Here is an 18,523-nt window from a genome sequence, read left to right as displayed (position 1 = left end):
ATAGTGAATTTGCCCCCACTTACCAGTGCAACAGGTGTTCAATGCAAAACAAACTGTTCACTCCCTTTGATTTCAATGCATTTTCTCTAGAAAGCTCCTAACAAAGCATTTTGTCACAGTCATTTTTCTATACTCTCACCAGCAGCACAACATCTTAGGTGAAGGAAAAGCAATGAGCTGGCTGCAGAGTGGGAATGCAGAGGAATTGGCAAGTGTAGAAAAAGTGGAGAAGCTACAAAAATTTATTTTCCAACAAAATATCTCTCCACAAGCTGTGTAAACTTTTCTTGCTAAAACAAATACTCTAGAACAAAGATTTTACATTTCCAGTGAAACTCACAGTAACATTTGCCTGTTTTTGCTCTCCCGAAGTCTCAACAAAGAGCCAGCAGATTTCTACTTTCCCAGTTACTTGGGTCAGTAAACTCCCTCATATTCCCTGACTGCAATTTGGATTTTTAAATTAACAGACAGAATGAAGAAGCAGACTTTTTGGGCTGTTGAGTAACCTTTGTTTTCTTCAGTAGATTCTCACACTTCGCTGCCTAATGTGCACACGCACACGTACGCCCATCCACCACCCACCACTCACATACACACCTCCAACATGTGTGCTCTAGTATACTGACAGTAGAACAAAAATTAAGCTGTGCCCATTGCAATCTTGTGACCTGAACAGAGAAGAATAATTTATAGTGGTAAGTCATTATCTTTACCATAACCTTGAAATGCAAAATTGGGTTTGCAAGGACAGCATAAGGTAAAAGAGTTACACCCTTTATCTCAAGCACTCATCCGTATTTACAATAAGTATAAGCTTTCTGCTACAGAAGAAGAAGTATTTAGATTGAACACTGTTACAGATTTCCTAAGTGAGGCTAGTTCCAGTTGCCAGTAATTCAAAAGCAAATCTGTTGACTTGGCATTAGGACTCTAAAACAGTGTGATCAAACTTATATAGTAAGAAGGTGTCTGCAGAAATAACATTTATAAACTGTATATACAGTACACAGTACCAGTACATAGAAAATAGATTTTGACTCCATGATCCCCTGTGTGTAAGGCAAGACAATTCTGTCTTCATATGGAGACCACCAGAGGTACAAGCGACAGAGTGGTGCTTAAATCAATATGCAAATCAAGTGCATACAAATTAAAAATCAGAGCAGACAAAAAGTTTTAGATTCTTTTATGTGCTGATCTTGGCTTGCTGAATACACGGGAAGTTATTAAACATCAAATGTACCTTTTTTTTAAAAAACACTAACAACACCTTGATGGCAACAGATATTGTTCAAGTGGCAGCTACCAAAAACAGCTTGAAAAATGTCATAGTACAACATCAGGAACTCTTCAGTTGTACCACACTAATTCATATAGCACTAACCAAAAAAATAAGTATATGAATATTCTATTTCATGCTATTGCTATGCAAGCAACAGCAATACAAATCAGCATACAGAAGGATACCATGTGTTCTGCAATGAAGAACCCAAAGATATTTTCAAGGGCCATTGTTACAAGACTTCAAAGAAACACAAGACTGCCAGAGGCAAAAGTTACTGACGGATGTAAACATCCCTGTTCCACTCTCCCGCATCATTACGTTTTTTCGATATCACTTCCCCATCCTTGTCACAATATTGGTCCCTTGATTTATGACGACTACGCTGTTTGTTGCATTCATTGTGGTCCTGCTCGCGGTCCCTCTCCTTTGAGCGATGCCTTGATTCTCTGTGTCTGTGATCACTGCTCCCATGGGACTCGTCTCTGTGATTATGATCCCTGTGAGAATCATAGTGGTCACCGTGGTCATGTGAGTAGTCCTCCTTTGGCTCTACATAAGCTGAATCTCTGCTGTCTTGTGTTTCTGAGTCAAAAGTTTCTTGCCTGTGAAGGCCTCTACCACCACTGCGATGGTTGTGGTGTTGGCTTGAGGAAGAGCGGTGCTGGGACTTCTTGATGGGTTCAACTCGTGCTTCCTCTTCAATTTGTGAACCACTGCGTTCAGGGACCGAATGGTCATTCCTCTGGTCTCCTTGAGATCCCTGCTATCAGAACCAGCAGTAAGTTCATGTACATGAGGTACACACTGAAAAACTTTCTCCAATATCAAATTCAACTAGAAAGTACCATGAAACCAATGAAATTCGAGTACACAACAATCCACTTTGAATCTAAACTAGAAAAAAAACCATTAGAATTCAACTTTTACTGAAAATTCAGTATTATAATACAAACAATTCCTTTCACTCTCATCAGAATGGAGGGTGGCACTTGGGTTATTCTATGACACTTTCACGTCTCTTGTGATGTTTCTGACTATTCCAGTTAGCAGTAAGTGCCACCACCCTCCAAACAAAAAGAGAGCATACGGAAACAAGATAAACCGCAGAAAAATTAGAGAGGACATATCATGCCAGGAAAGGGCAGGTATCAGTTGAGAGTTTACAGATGTCCGCTTGGAAACAGCCACTATGGGAAAGTGATTTTAGTGGGCTGAGGAGGTTGATTACACCGAAGAACCAAAGTACAAAACCTTGGCTCTTTTAGAAAAACTTATTTTTTTAGGAAAAAAAAAAAAGCAATTGAATCTGGTATGAATAAAGTTTGTATTATGATACTAATAGTATCACTGACCTTTTGTTTTCTCAGCAATCATTTCATTTCTTCATGGTAATGAAAAATTAAACTTTGACCTTATAATTTTTAGAGCTTGAGAATATAGACCATTGCCAAGAAAAGCAGGAGGAGAGTGATATTATCACATACAGAATTTCCTAACACACAACTGCTATTAAAAGACTTAAATAAAAATTACCAGGTAATAAACCTACTCTTCACCCGCATAATGCTTTGAAATCACTGCAAAACGAACAAGTGACATTATTTAACTCATCTGGGAGTTTCATTGCATTAACCAGCTTTTGTTGCCAAGCCACAGCCAAAGACTTTTCAAGCTTAATCGCAACAATTTTAAGAAATAGTTTATGTTGAAATTGAATTATCCTTCTCATAAGAGGTGAAGAATGTCAAGACAAAATCATCCCTGCTGGCACAAAATTAAAATAGGTTTTAACAGAGGCATTTGTTTGTGAGACTGCTCTGAATTTACCAAAGTTAGGCTTAAGTTTGCCCTTCTATGTTCAGAGTTGTCTAAAAATAAGGATTGCCTCCAGAAAAGTTCATGAACATATCTTCCTTCTGTCTTCTGGAAAAGAGCTAGAAAATTTTGTCCTTCAGCCACAGATCCTGGAAGGTGGGTTTTCTAGCAACTCAAAAAGTAAAATGACAGGAAATTGGACAGGAAAAAAATCTATATTTCATCAGAAACTTATAAAAAGCAACATATTTCAAATCAGCAATTTGATAAATTTGACAAATTTTAATTTTCCAAGAAAGCATTTTATTCTGTAAACTTTCCAGCAACTAGATGGATTATTCCATGTGTTCCTAATTTGAAAAAAATGGTATAGATGAGAGCAAGGTAACAGGAACAGCAGTCAAATTTCTTGTTTGTTCTTGTTCTCATGATTCTCAAGATGATCCTGATTTGCCAGAAAGGAATGTAGTAATTGTAAACAGGAATAGATGTGTTCAAGGTGAAATGAAATGACTCAACAGAGGTGAACTGTAAACAAAATCAAGTGAAAAGTGAAAGAGTCCAAAGCAGTGCCTGTTTCAATGTGTAAACACAATTTTTATCAGTTCATCACCATGACTGTTTTCAAGGCACATAAATTTGGTATACATATAAAACCCTTTCATTCTCATATGGTCAAATGACACATATGTATGTACCTGTATATGATCAGGACTACTAAAAGCCATCATTGCTGTGGTTTGAGAGCAAATGCAAAATGTGAACCTGCTTTGAACACAGTGCTACTTTTACAAGCTCAGATGCATCTTTTCTGCTATGACGAGTACATGTGAAGGAACATAAAGAATGAATTTAGACAGTACCTGCAATTTCAAAATAGTGTAGGGCCGCTGGATTTTATGGGCAAATTCACTTGCCCATAAATGTTACAGGGACACTTAACAGGTAATGTTTGAATCTGGATTAGAGTCTGGCTTTGTGGTTCATAACCACATTAGGGCTCTGATTTGGATTAGATTCTGCTGTGCTGGAATTTTATGGCCCAGTCTCATAAGGCCTTTTGTCTAAAATGGAGAAAGTTTGAGATAAGCCCATTTCATTATTCAGGCTGTAATTTCAAAGAAGTAGAGGTTCTTAGAAAGAAGTTTAAGGAGTGTTGAAAGAGGAGAGAGAAGTCTGTGTCCACCAAGTGAATTTGCCTTGCTCCCTATTTCCATGCAGTGGTCCCTGATCGCCTGCACCATGTGTGTGTGAGGTTGCTCCAGTCTTTTTGGAATTAGTCAACAATTTCCACATGAGTTTGCTGCAAAGCTCTCCATCAGGTGGACAGGAGGTGTATGGTCTTTGCTGATTTAATTTCAAACAGTCCCAGGAGGCCTCACACCTTCAAGCACCTCGTGCCATGCAACACAGTCAGGATCATTCTATAAAAACACGACTCTGGCAGCTGGCAACACAAATCTTTCTTTACAATGTACACCCAGGACTGAAAAATCACGAAAAACAAGTATGTTTCATGGCAAAGGGGCACTGCATTGCACTTGGGGGAGGATGACTCCAATGCTTTGCAGTGCAGATGTGGCTCCTCCAGGCTAAACAGCTGGTGGTTTGGCCTTTCCCAGCAGAGCAGTCCACAAAAACAGCACAGGCAGAGACTTTAAATTCTCTAAATAGAGGATCTTAACACTGTTGAGAGAATGGGTTATGCCACCATGATAAGGAGATAAAACCATTCCGTGCCAAGACAGTGACTGGCTCAGGTTTTAGATGTCAGCTGAAAATGTATCATAGGAAAATGAAACCAAAACAATGTAAAAGTTCTGTGTTCCATAAGGCACCCCTGTTGATTCACACTTCTGTATTAGTAGACCTACAAACAAACTGTGACACTGCAAATACACTCTCATTTTTAGTCCTTAAAATAAAAATGTTAGTTTGTAAGGAGCACAACATTCAGAAAAGTGTTATTAAAACTCTTGTAATAGTTCCTCCAGAGAACGTGGTTAATAAAATGAGTAAGTGAACTATAAATCCACATCCAAAAGGCATAAAAAAACTTAAGCAAAATAATTAAAAAGTTTACAAAGCAAAAAAAAAAGTTTATCTAGCAAGTCTGCACACAATAAAACTGAATTTCATACTCAGAAATTCTTCCAGCTCACAATTTTTTTCAGGGCGTTTCAGCTCTGAGGACAGAAAAAAAGGCAGAAATGAACTATAGCTTACAGTCTCTTTTCCTGCAACTGCTTTTGAAAGCAAGAGAAGGAGATACCCTTCAAGGTGGCTAAATTTTTCTTGTTAAAGAACAAAACCGTAAAGTCTGTGGTTTTCTAATGGGAAATTCTTTGACACAAAAAATGATTTTGCAAGACCACAACAAAAAACCCCACCATTTTTTTTGTATTTTAATTGGGGTGCAGATACATTTTTTTCTTTGATTTTCTAAAAGGAGGCTTTTTTCTTAGCCAAAGTTATGAATTGCAACTTGCATATGTATGTAACTTATGGGCATATATGGAACTCAGGTAGAAATTTAGATGTATTTAGCCATTATTTTATCTGGGACAGATGTATTATAATCCCCACTGTGATCTTCTCAGCCTCAAGGCAACACTCACTATTTAAGTATCATCTTTAAAGACCTCATTTTATGCCATGCAACAAATATACAAATGAAAGCATCTCCTTATGCTGAGCACCTTAATATAATTATACAAACAAAAAGTTGAAGGAGAATAGAGGGGACATAATATGCCCATATCAGTGGGCACATCAGTGTAGAGGTGGGAATAATGCCTATTTTTCCCAGCTCACTAGACAGCGTTCTCCCTGTTCAGAACATATTGCCTCTCAAGGTCTTTCTGCACAACATGTGCAGCAGGACTCAAGTTTTATGTCAGAGTTTGGCTTGAAGGAAATATGTACTTTTCACAGCAGTGGCCAGTGAATAAAAGAATAAAGGAAACACTAGAAGGGCCACTTTGACCTTGAGACTTTACCAATAGAGTCAGTCATTCTCAGCCTCTACAGCTCTATAGCCTATGGGAAGATTGGAACAGATTTCCCTCCAAAATTTGTGGATCTGCTCTGTACATAACCCAATTTGTCATGTAGGGTCTCTGGGGCTGGGATTTGCCTGTTAGCAATAGTCTGCCCATCAGTCAGAGAGTTACCAGAGGCTGTAATGTGCATAGTATTAGCCCATTTTTATTTCTCTGACTGGGTTACATATGACCAGCTACAAAAATGCTTGTGGCTGGTACACATATTACTGGCACAGTGGGGTCCTGGGCACAATAAAACCTGAAGTATTCCACTTCACATCAACATATGTTTTCAGTCAGGCTGGCTAAGTCCTTGAAATCAAAACCAGCCCCCTGGTCAGTACACAAACACATGCTACTATGAATACAATAGTAATAACAATAGCATGCTTGTGTTTGCCTTTTATATTGAAAATGGTTGAATGTTCACTGAAAAAGCTCTTACTCTATCAACAACAGTGAAAAATATCCAGCATATTCTAGTATCACCCTACCACTGTGCTTTGGAAGAGGAAGAAGTTGACAGAAAAAAAAGAAGAGATAGTATAAAAACTGTACCTGTAAATTAATATTTGGACCTGGGCTAATAGGAAGAGTGGCTGTTGCAAGTGTGCGAGTGAGAAGCTGGTTAGGAGGATTGCTGCTAGGTGGATGTGTAGCCTTCCAGTAGGCTTCCAGATAGTCAGCAAGGTGTTCACAAGCATCTTCAAGCTGGTTCTCATCAAGAATTACATCGAACATTTCCTGATAAAGGAGAGGTTATAGTGAGAATAATCACCAGCTAAAGGGACATCAGCTAGAGACATTGACCACACTTTCCATTCATCAAAAATGAACCACATTTCTAGTACCTGTATTAAGATATTTTACCTTTTTTGTTTGGTTTTGTTGTTGTTGTTTGTTTTTTGTTTTTCTGAATGCAATTGATACAAAAGACAGCAATCATAACTACCAATAATGTTGCTAAAACAAGTCCTCATGACTTCCACTTAGTAATGCACAGTCAATGAAGACATGAAGAAGCAGCTTGAACAAATCTTAAAACTCAAATACACAGAAAGAAGTGTTAAATATTGAAGTATTTAGCTATAGGAAAAAAATGAAACGGCAAGAAAAGGGATCACTCCCTATATCTAGAATAACTAAGAGAACACTAAGACAAACTAAGACAAATAACTAACAACAGTAAGAAACACAAGTAATACAGATACTTCAGTTTCCAAGTGTCATACAAATACTAGGCAAGAGATTAGTCACATGGTCTAATTTTAGGCTTCTGAAGTTAGGAGGTGAGTTTCCTCCATTTCCTCCCTGTTCAGGGAGCCAGAAGGCATCTTTGAGGGCCTGTGCAGGTCTCTGTGAAGGTCACTGAACTGAACCTTCATTTTCTGGTCTCTTACCCATACTCTTGACAGCTGAGTATGCTGGTAGCAATGCATGTCATGTTTAAAAAACAGTTGGGGTCTCATCACCTCTGCTTTATGGTGGAAATTGAGAGAATTTACTTCAGTGCACATCACCAAAAGAACTGCAGAGCTCTCAGGTACCCCTCAGCTCTTTGCCAAAACTGTGACCAAGAACATCAACAGTAGTGGCCATGGTGATATATGCCCCAGGGGAGCTACTGAAACCATTGGCCTTATCCTAAACTACCAGAGATAAAGTGTAGTCACTGAGAGGGTTCAATTTTAGGCCAAAAACACCCTAAAATTGTCAAGTAAAACAAACTATCAGTTTATTGAAGCACTGAATGTATCAGCACACATCCTAATAACTACTTGTGACTAGGACTTTTTTTCTCCCCTGCACCCTTGTGATGAGCCCGGAATCCTCAGGAGGCATTCTGCAAAAAAGCAATAGTGAAGAATGGCCAGAAGAGGGCAAACATTCCTGAAAATTATGTAATAAACCTTGTGCTTGAAAAGAAAGGCACCTTTCAAAGACAGGACATAAATTAACAGTAACTCACGGGAGGACACTGTGCCAGTTTATCAGCTGCCACCATCTGAACATTAAGGTGTTTGGCCTGAGATTTCCCTCGAGATTTTATCAACCTCTGTAAAACCTGTGAAAAGTAAGACATTAATGAAAGTGACCAAGTTCAGACTTCATGTATAACCACTTAAAATGTTTACATTTTAAACTGCTCATTTGAGCAGAGCAAAATCTTAATTTGCTGGCTTCAGGAACATTTCCCATGCTTTTTAATCCAGAATGAGCTAATTTTCATTAACTTCCAGACATCTTTTTGTTACATTCACTAAAAGGTCCCCCTCCTACTTTGCTCTGCTGCTTCTATTTTTTTTTCTAAGTTGAATTTTTTTAATTGATCTCCTGAGTTCTCTTCCCACAAATTCATCCTTTTCTTTCAAATGCCTCTTCGCAAGGTCTGTGCATGGTTTTTTCAAGGAATAAAAGATGTTACAGTTTAGCAATCGTGTGAAAATGTTTCTTTCATTTCTGTATTATTTTGATTCAACAAACCATTAGCATTACTTAACGTGATTGATACTAAAAGTGCAATCCCAACTAAAAAGCCCATTGGAGCTACAGCATCTTTTCCAAAATGGATCTTGGTAACACTAGATCTGAGATACCTTTTTGATTAGTAATACTTCACCATCCAAAGAGAAGCAATAACAATATATAGCCTTTGAACTTGAGTGAAGACATGTGCTTATCTGAACTTAAGACCAAAAAATAAAATTAAAAAAAGACTGAAAGAGCATGAAAGTGACTACAATACTTACTTTAGGAGAAGAAATCTTTACGTATACTATAATGGGAGCCAGAGAGGTTTTGCTTAGTTGAGCTGGGTGGTTAATGGTATCAGCATCAAGCACTACTAACTGCAGTGTCCTTGCTAATTCAAAAATCCGTTCAATTTCACTTTGAACTTCAGCTGCAGAGAAACAGAAAATTAGAGTTACAAAAATGCTAAGAGGTGATTAGTTGGAAGAAATGTAAAAACGTTGTAAACTGGTGTGTTGCTCCTCCTCTGCTTGCAGGAGTTGTTCTCTGTGCATGTCCCTGGCCTGCTACAGTAATGAATGCAACATTAATGAGAGCATTTCATCTCTGGTTTGCTGCCTTGGCAGGCAGCACAGCCTGCCTCTTTCACCTCACTGCTTCCTGCCATTCCAGACTGGAGAGATACTGTTAGTGCCTTCTTACAAAACCTCGGATCATGTATGTAAGAAAAAAAGAGGTATGAATGCCTGCTGCATCAAACAGTAATCTTACTATGCCACAAATTTCCTACATGTAAATAATTTCAGTTCAGACTTTAATCTTAGGCAGTAATGAGTTTGCTCAAACTGGAGTGCCTGAGATAGGCATTAGGAAGTACTGAAGTGCCTATATTAGCAGAAACTCATGTTTTCCCATTTACTTCAACTTATCAAAGCTCTGGAAAACAGTTTCCTTCATATAGTAACCTCAGTAAAAATTTTGATTATTATGTGTAAAACACTTTTTCAGGAGAAATAACTCAATAATCCAAATAATGCTATGGTGTCTTCCTCACAACCCCAGAAGATCTGGAAAGGTGATTTTCCCAGAGAAAAATCTCTTCTTCTGGTAGTCATGCTCCCAGCTCCTCAGCACCCTGATTGGCAGTACTTTTCAGGACAAACCTCTCCAAGACAGATGGGCTGCATCCACTTTCACAAGTGGTGTAGAAACTGTCTTCATTCCCCAATGAAACAAAACTGAATCTTGTAATAGCAAAATCATCCTTGAAATGGAATCACATTTTCCTGCTCAAATTTTGCTATAGGCTGAGAAATTACAGAAGCTGGGTGATTTGTGCAAGTCTGCAAAGAAAGTCATCAGGTAGACAAGGCAGTAATTCATAAAGGTTTCCCTTTAAAGGTCGTGCACGCTCCATGAACCAAAATCAGATTAGATATCTTGCCCATTCAAGGTAAATATTAGAAGAAACCAACAGAAACTTAAAGGTCAATAAGAGATACCAAAAACTTAATAGAGAGTTTCTTGAAATTACAGCCTTTTATCCATTGTACTGGCAAAAGCTTTACTTTTGCTTGGAAACACAATCTATGTGATTAGAGAGGGTCTCTTTCAAGACATGTGAAGAGATCGATTTTTGATATCTTAGAATAGCAACTGAATAAATCAGGTACCATAATAAGGCTGCAAAATTTCCAAGAGAGAGCAAGGCATCCCAGCTAGTTTAAGCTCAGTGTTTTGGTTCCAGATCAATAGGTGACTGCTATGGTCATTTTATAAATGAAGTAACCTCTAAATGGTCACCAGAAAAATCTATATATGATATCCTTTATTGGAGGAGGTTGACATTGTTTTGGATCTATTAGAGGTCACTTCCAAATGTTTGTAGTTATCTCCAGTTTTAGGTGAGTACATGCCAATCAGTCATTTACAACAGCAAACATCGTGAGGTGTGCATGGCATATGGAGAGCATTAGTGAATGCTTTTCTGCTGGTCAATGAAAACACTGTGGCCCAGCTGCTGTCTAAATTAGGACCACATTTTTTAAGGGAGAACTGATGGTTCTTGGCACATTCATGATTACATTTTCTGCAACTTTGCTGTGTAGAGATACTGCTGAAGTCACTGAACACTGTTGTCTCAGAGTTTTGGTAGAAGATAGTCAATAATCTATGCCTAATTTAAGTCCAAATGACAACTAGAATAAACATATCAGAGATAACTTGTCATGTTGTTCTGATGACAAGTTTTGATTCCTTTCCTGCAATTTCAAACCAGGCTCAACACTTCAGTCAGTATAACAGTATCAGTTAATGTATCATTTTAAGACCATTCCAGACTGCTAAAAAACCCTTGTTCAAGACAATTTATAACCAGCAAAATCTGCCTCTATGCCATTGTATCATAATTTTTTCTGGGATAGCAGTATTTGCTACACTGCTGGAAGCACTTTTCTGCCACTATAGAACACATCTCTGTGAACTAGATTTCCTGATATACTTTTTGAATCACCCTTTGCCAGAGCATGCCTCAGGATATGTTCTATTGTGAAATATACCCAGGGCAATAACTGCAGGTAACTATGGCTCTATGAACCAATAGTTTCCACTTGAATCTGAAGATGGAGAGATATCTTTTTCATTGACTAAAAAGTATTTCAGTACTTATTTTTCTAAACTTGAATGTAGGAGAGAAGGTCAAGGAACTACACTGCGTGATTGGTGAACTGATATATGTGCCTCTATTCTCCACTCAAGAATGGATGGGAAAAATGCCAGAGACTGATGAAGAGGTCCCTATCTCCTGTTCCTTAGAGCACTTCTTCAGCATCTGGAAAAGCTTTCATTTCACTTGAAATCTTCTTTGAATTCTAGCTTTACACATAAGATTGTGCCAATCACTTTCATAATAGGAGCTTCTCTTTTTAGATGACAAAGACTTTATCTACTGCTATAGCTTTGGTTTTCATCTTTCTTTAGTAACATCTCTCAAAAACCTAATTCTATACCCATAGATTCCTTCACAACAAGACACTCAACACAAATCTTCTCTCAGATGTTTGCCCAAAGTAAGCAAAGAACTCGAAATGTCATCTGGGGATAGTAACACAAATGTCACTGATAGTTAAAATAGGGAGCTGAGAACAGTGACAGAGGGGTATCTTCACAGCAGCACAGCAATAGCTTTGCAATCTTCCCACCTCCATGAATACTGTCTATTTAGAATAATGTCCCTTCTTATCTACTGGAGAGGCATAACTGAACTTATAACATTAAACTCCAATAAATTGTATTTGCAAATCATGAGAGGCATAAAAATAATTAGATCTACTATGACAACCATCGTGAAATGCTGGCAGCCCAGCTACAACACTCAAACCCAGAAATTAGCTATCAAATTTTAAAGTCACCCTTACAATCTATTTCATATGGCCTCCTTAGTAACCAGAAAGTAAACATATTTTAAATGACAGGAGCATGTAACTAATTATCCCATACAACTCTAAGAAACAGTAAGTACACATCTCCCAGACATCTTTAAATATGGCACATTTAAACTTCTTTCCAAATATTAATTCTCAATATCCTTACTGCACCTTGAAATGAAACTCAGTGCAATGAGAGCACTAGTAAAGGGCTTGTCCCATTATGGGGGCAGACAAATATTCTTTACACCAGGTGGACCTTACAAGTGAATTTCAAGCAAAAGTCTTTAACAGTTCATTACAATAATCTCACCTGAAGTAAAGGCAAAGACACAACAACACTGCATTTTATCTATGTCAATTCACTAATAACATGGTGAACTATGGTGGAATTTAGAGTCACTTATATAATGCCATGGTAAAAGAACATTCTCTATGCTCCACAGTTAGAGAAACACAACCCTCCTTCAGACTTGGGCTGAAAGCATCCATAGCAGCCAGGAGTCACTGGGACACAGCTTGACAGAGCAGTGGCTATGTCAGCACTTTGTTTTAGGAAGACCCTGATGAGATGGAAGTTTCGTGACAGGGACAAGACACAAAATGGACATGCTTCTGGCCTGCAAAGGCCAAATTAGAACCACAAAATATTGCTTAAAAGCAGCAAAGAGACTTTGGTCTTCACAAGGAGCAGTGAGGTTCACAAACTGTCAACTGTGCACAGTATGACTTTTATATCCTATTTAATTTGACCTTGGCTACTGTCTGTGGTATCAGTGGCTCTGTTTTGTTCATAGAAACAGATATGTAAATTATTGCTTTGATTGCAACAGCTACAGAGACAAAGCATTCTAGTTTTTTAAATGTGGCTCCTGATACTACAAACATACGGCATGAAAAGAACTCACCTAAGTCAACATATGCCGTATAAAATGATTAGCAGCACCTTGCACAAAGGGCTTTCAAATAATTTCGTAAATTAAGGAGAACAGCATCAGTTGCCATGATTTTTCTTATACTAAGTCTTTTATACAAACACAATTGCTTGAAAATAACTAATTACTAAATTCCATGAATATAATTAGAATAATGAGAAGTTTAAGGCAACCTCTCAAATTCACAATCAAGGCAAAAGAAAGAAAGGTGGTTTTTATTCCCAGTGCCTTAAAAGCATGTAGATTGTCTTGCACCAAAAAAAAAAATGCTGAGAAATGAATAAAGGTCATATCTGAAATCCAAGAAAATGAAAATGAAAAAAAAAAAAAGGAAGCGATAACTATTGGGCTGAGCCCACACAAGTCTCAGTTAAGAAGAAAATCATGAGCTTGACTGACAGAATTAAAATTTTAAATTTTAATTTTTGAACGTGTGTGTATACAAGGTTATATTGAGTGAAAAATCACAAGAGTGTCTACATTAGGTATTGCTGTAAACCAGAATGCCACAGCAGGCTACCCTGGACTGCACTAGATATTTGTGCTCACTGTATACAAAGTGAGGAGGCCAAGAAGCTACCAAGGGTAATCCAGTAAACTACATAGTGTTTGAGTAGACCAGAGCAAGCTAATAAGAAACCCCACACGTACATAAGTGTTTGACCTCTTCCTTCTCATCTTCATCTTTCCTCCCCTCAAGCACCATGCTGCTCTGGGCAGGTAGGGAGCTAACAGAGGGGTCATACTGGGTAGGGGACAGAGGGTTTCTCTCCTTCCCCAGCCAGGGAGGTTCAGTCCTGCAGTCTGCAGGCAGGACTGTGTTTCCCACTCCACATTGTGGGGGCGTCCCAGTGCTGGGGAGCAGAAAGCTGCAGCCTACACTGCAGTGTACCCAGCTAAGAAGGAAAAAGTCTTGGAAAACATAAGCAAGTAAGAGAGAATAAATGCTTCAGCTTAGTCCTCAGGCAATTTGTCAAAAGATACCTGGATTACAGGTGTTTTAATCAAATTTCTAACACAAATGTAGTTTAGTGAATATGCTTTCATTTCCCTGATCTCCACCAAATACCTTAGCCACTAGCTTGCTATGTAAAAAATGGAAGGTGGAAGTGGGAGGATGACAATATTTTCCAGGAAAAGTGGCTGCATGTGTTACTCATGCCTAACAGATGGGGCTCCTGCGAGGGATAAGGCAGAAAGGAGAGAAGCATGTCTGCTGCTCTGCTTGGCACTCCCGTCTGGGCTCTGCTGAAGGGGAGATGTGGGGTGAGGTGCTGCAGGAAAATAGGGTTTTCCTCTTCCTGCCTGCTGAGGCTCAGTTTAGGCAGAATTCAGATGGCTTTTAATGCACACACATGTCCAAGTGGTATTGACAGATACAATGCCATGTTTGGGAACTTCAGCATAATCAACATCTATTTATAATGAACTAACATCTCCTGAAATGCAATACTATAATTATGTGAAAATATAAAACAGATAGTGTCATTTAAAAATGCTAAATAGCACATAAAAATATCTACATCCTCCCCTATTTCTCTGGGCTAGCAAAACAATAGCATTCATGGAATGATTCTTGTGCCAAGTTTAAACTGGAAGTAAATTTTAACAGCCTATGACTGGAAAAGATTGAAATCAGCAGATTGCAGCTGAAATAAGTGGTTGAGCACTGCACAGGGGAGAGCTGCACTGAGATGGAGATGACTGTGCCAGGCAAAAGTGGAGCAGCTCCAGAAGGTGCCATGCAGTACCATAGCACGGCTCCCATCATTAGGCTTCCCTACACTCTGTTAAGGAGTAATTGGGATAGTAAAACTGGGCAAAGAAGTAGTCTAAAATTTATATTGCCCAGGGGACCAAGCAAGTCTCTCTGCCTAGTTCAGAAGGGATATCATCACATCAGGCTGGCACTAACTTGGGTATTTTTGTCCTGTGCCTCATTACTCAGTGCAGTGCTACAGACTTTTACAGCTCTGGTACATACATAGGCACTAAGTAAGTGTTCCCTAGGTCTGTTGTTTTTTTACAGAACAAACATAAATAAAAATGTTCAACATTTCTCACAGATAGAATATGGAACTACTCTATCACTGGCTATTCAACCCCTCCTGCTGATGGTGTGCCACTCGCAAAACATTTGCGTAGTCACTGAGTGGGAGAGATACTGACTCTGCAGCCTGATGCTTAGAGTGGGAGGCAAAACACATGGATTCCAGTTCCTTCTCCAGGGAAAGTTTAATTATTATGCAAAGTGCGTACGACTCAGCAGGACCAACCAACAACCATCCTAAAGGTGATCATAGCCCTGTCATGGGGATGGAAATTATGAGTTCATACCAGAGAACAGGAGTGAACCCAGACTTCTTTGCATTCTGGTTAAACAACTCAGGCCCATAATCTTGGATAAAATGAGGATAGAGACACCAACTTTTAATCAGTTGGTGAGCCCAGGAGAAAGAAAAAAAACCTGTATCCATTCAGCCTACAGTGTGATTAGTTTTAAGACATGCAAATTGTACTCTGCTTTTAAGCAAACAGCTAACTGGCTAAAAATATTGGTTTTTATATTGATATCTGTAACCTTAAAAATTATTCTAATACATTGTATATTCCTTTGTCTCTTGCATGTTTTGTTTCAATATAATTACCAATTACACGTATTTCTGTGAAGTATTATGATAAAATATAGGAACATGTTGCTGGGAGTTATCTCTAATTTACAGAAATTAAGATTTTTTCCACCCATATATCATGGGATCATAGAATCAACCGGGTTGGAAAGGACCTCTGAGATCAAGTCTAACCCTTGATCCATTGAAAACACTCAGGAAATTTCATTAAAATACTTTGTCAATATTGTATCAAAAACTTATTTGCAAGTTATAATATTGGAAAGTTAGGACCAAACTTCTAATCCAGAACTACCTAAAGAATTCATTAAGGAAACTCTGACCATATATGTTAAGAAAATATTGGCTGGCCTAGCAGGATAAAAGAGCATTTTGGGACATGTGAAACTGATAAATTATAACCGGTTCAGGAACTTCATGCTACTCTTTCCCCATTTGTGTGCAAATAGAAGTGTAGCTACATCTTCAGGAAAACCCCAAACCTCTTATCTGCTATATTAATTACAGCATTCTGGTTTAAGGCAGGTTTAGGTTTAACAGACTAAAATATCTGAAGATTTCATGCCTGAAAGTGAGAGTTATGGACATTTGTCCCAGCTACCTTGAAGATAAAATTAAAAAAGGAACCATCAGGATTTTCCACAACACACTGAACACCTTTTCTGTTTCCTTTAACTATATTAGATCCTGGAACACACTCTTGGTTAAATCCCAGTTTTGCATTCCTGTTTCCTGGCCTCTGGAAGTAAGGAGGGATTTTTATGAGGCCTAGCTAGCACTCTTTTAAGTTTATCTTTGATTTATAGTTGGGGAAGCATTTACTTCAAACAACTGTCATTAAATTACCAAACATGGAGAAGACATAATAACATTTCATATATGGATATAATATATAGTGTGTATTCATACATATATATAGAAACAAAACAAATAAATTGTTACCATGGTTTCAAGCATTCAACTGACTTTTTACACAAATATCAAGAAAATAAAAATATGAGGCTGAAATTTGCACAGGTAATCCACTACTATTTCTTCAAGCATTTATATTTCATTTTCAGAAGACAAAACGTTGGAATATCAACCTAATGATGTAAATGGGAGCTATATATGTTTTCTATAGACAACTTTCCAAAGGTTGGCACTCAATTGCACATGCAAACTGTATGTAATTGCACATGTAATGCCTGACAGGTTATTGCATGTGCACAGAGAAAGCAAATAAACAGATTCCCAGGCATGTGACCGCAATTGATTTAACACATACAGGATGACATATTTTACATCAACATTCATACATCTGTGTCAGAATATGCAGATTAGGTGCACATACCTTAGAAGTATACAGTAGAATACCTAATCTTTAGCGTTTACTTGTCAATGTCAACTCTATTTTTAGAATTACTTGAAAATAAATAAGGAAAACCAGCAAGGTTTTGTAAAAGAAAGACTTAGCAACACAGTACAGGATCAGCTTTTGTCTATCCGTGAGCCAGATGCAAGAAACACACAGTGGTTCTGTGAGGTACAATAAAGCACTGAACACAAAACAGCAGGAAAAGTAATTTGCAAGCTTGTATACATACCTAAAACATCTGGAAAAGGAGAGCATTAATGAAGCAAAGAATGGAAAAAGCCAAGACAATCAGGTTTTGTACGAAGCATACAGCATGAGGTAAGGTTATAACAAGTGTAACATACACAGAAAAAGGTTTGGGTTCTTTTGACAAAGAAATGCAGCAAAAGCACAAAGCTGGTTCAGCAGTTTCTGCAAATGGCATGTATCCATATAAAAATTTAACTAAGCCAACTGGGGCTGATTTTCAGGTGAATGAGATTTAACCATGTACTGTACCTTGTTGGAGAAAAAAATTCTGTTCAAAATGACAGATTTCTTCCAGGTTTTTAAAGAAATTAATCATTTGCCCTTTCCTTAAATTTAGTTCTAGCATCTCACATGTTAAACATGTATTGACAAGCAAACATTTCTCTTTATATACAAAACAATTTTTCACACAGGAGAGGAATAAGACTGTACTGTCCTCCTAAATCTTTACAAGTCAAACAGTATTTTTTAAAAATTCTTGATAACATTAATTTTGTACTAGATATGCAGTGGTAGCATTGGTTTCCAATGATTCAAATCCCAAGTCTATTTTTAACTGATTCCATTACAAAAGCAAACTGTCAGTCGATAGGTGTATGTAGCATTAAGCTGATTGAGACTACCCTATAATCCTGTATATCCAGTTCCTCATGGCTATTCCTACTCCTGGTTATCACACTGTTTGTCTCTGCCTCTTTGAAATTAATTCTGGGTTATCTATTAAATCAGTTCCAAATAATAGTGCTCACTTCACTGTTTTCTGTGCTATCTACAATTATGAACAATATACACAATATCACAGATCTACATTGGGTGATAAGGTAACAGTTCTCAAAAAGAGGTTTATTTATTTCTCAGAAAAAAAGTATTTGGTATTAATATATCAAGCACATTACCTTTGTAACATATTAAGTAATTGACAGAACACTTATTAAAATAATACTTAAAACCCAACAATATATTTTCAAAAGTCTAAGAAATAGCCTTCTCTGCTGCAGTTAAACTGCTGGTCACAAAAGTGAGCATAAGTGAGGGATAAATCAGTGGCCTGGCTGTCTAGCTGTGTGAGGTACCACTTCACAAAGGTGGGTGAGTAAAGGAATAGTTTCCCATTGAATCTGGAAGGAGGGAGGGATTTGGATTAACATAAAGCAGTTCTGGGGAGCTGTATTTGCTATAATAAACAGCCACTGAAAAGAAGCCATTGAGTAATTTAATTTCTCTTCATTGTCAAATATGTGTTTCAGATCTCATTTAGAACACATGGTTCTAATCTTTCTCTGAAAAGTGAATGAATAAACTATTTAT

At 37.8% G+C, this 18,523-nt stretch overlaps 1 protein-coding gene across 9 annotated transcripts in view; it reads right to left on the bottom strand.

The window, feature by feature from the left end:
* Positions 1 to 226: 226 nt before the first annotated feature.
* The window catches only part of CACNB2 (calcium voltage-gated channel auxiliary subunit beta 2), a 175,660-nt gene continuing 157,363 nt past the window's right edge, over positions 227 to 18,523 (bottom strand). For 4 of the 9 annotated variants that reach the window (XM_018075428.1, XM_018075424.1, XM_018075431.1 and 1 more), the window contains exons 10-14: positions 17,196 to 17,204; positions 8,898 to 9,049; positions 8,117 to 8,212; positions 6,706 to 6,891; positions 227 to 2,051 (exon numbers count right to left, since the gene is read on the bottom strand). In XM_018075428.1, the coding sequence (XP_017930917.1) occupies positions 1,560 to 2,051; positions 6,706 to 6,891; positions 8,117 to 8,212; positions 8,898 to 9,049; positions 17,196 to 17,204 (935 nt within the window). In that variant the 3' untranslated portion in view covers positions 227 to 1,559. The remainder of the gene's footprint in view (positions 2,052 to 6,705; positions 6,892 to 8,116; positions 8,213 to 8,897; positions 9,050 to 17,195; positions 17,205 to 18,523) is intronic. The other 5 variants (XM_018075427.1, XM_018075432.1, XM_008930096.2 and 2 more) reach the window with 3 other exon arrangements.

The sequence above is a fragment of the Manacus vitellinus genome, unplaced genomic scaffold (assembly GCF_001715985.3).
Source record: "Manacus vitellinus isolate BGI_N305 unplaced genomic scaffold, ASM171598v3 scaffold_3_pilon, whole genome shotgun sequence".
In the NCBI taxonomy this organism is placed as follows: domain Eukaryota; kingdom Metazoa; phylum Chordata; class Aves; order Passeriformes; family Pipridae; genus Manacus; species Manacus vitellinus.
This window is presented reverse-complemented; position numbering and strand designations above follow the sequence as displayed.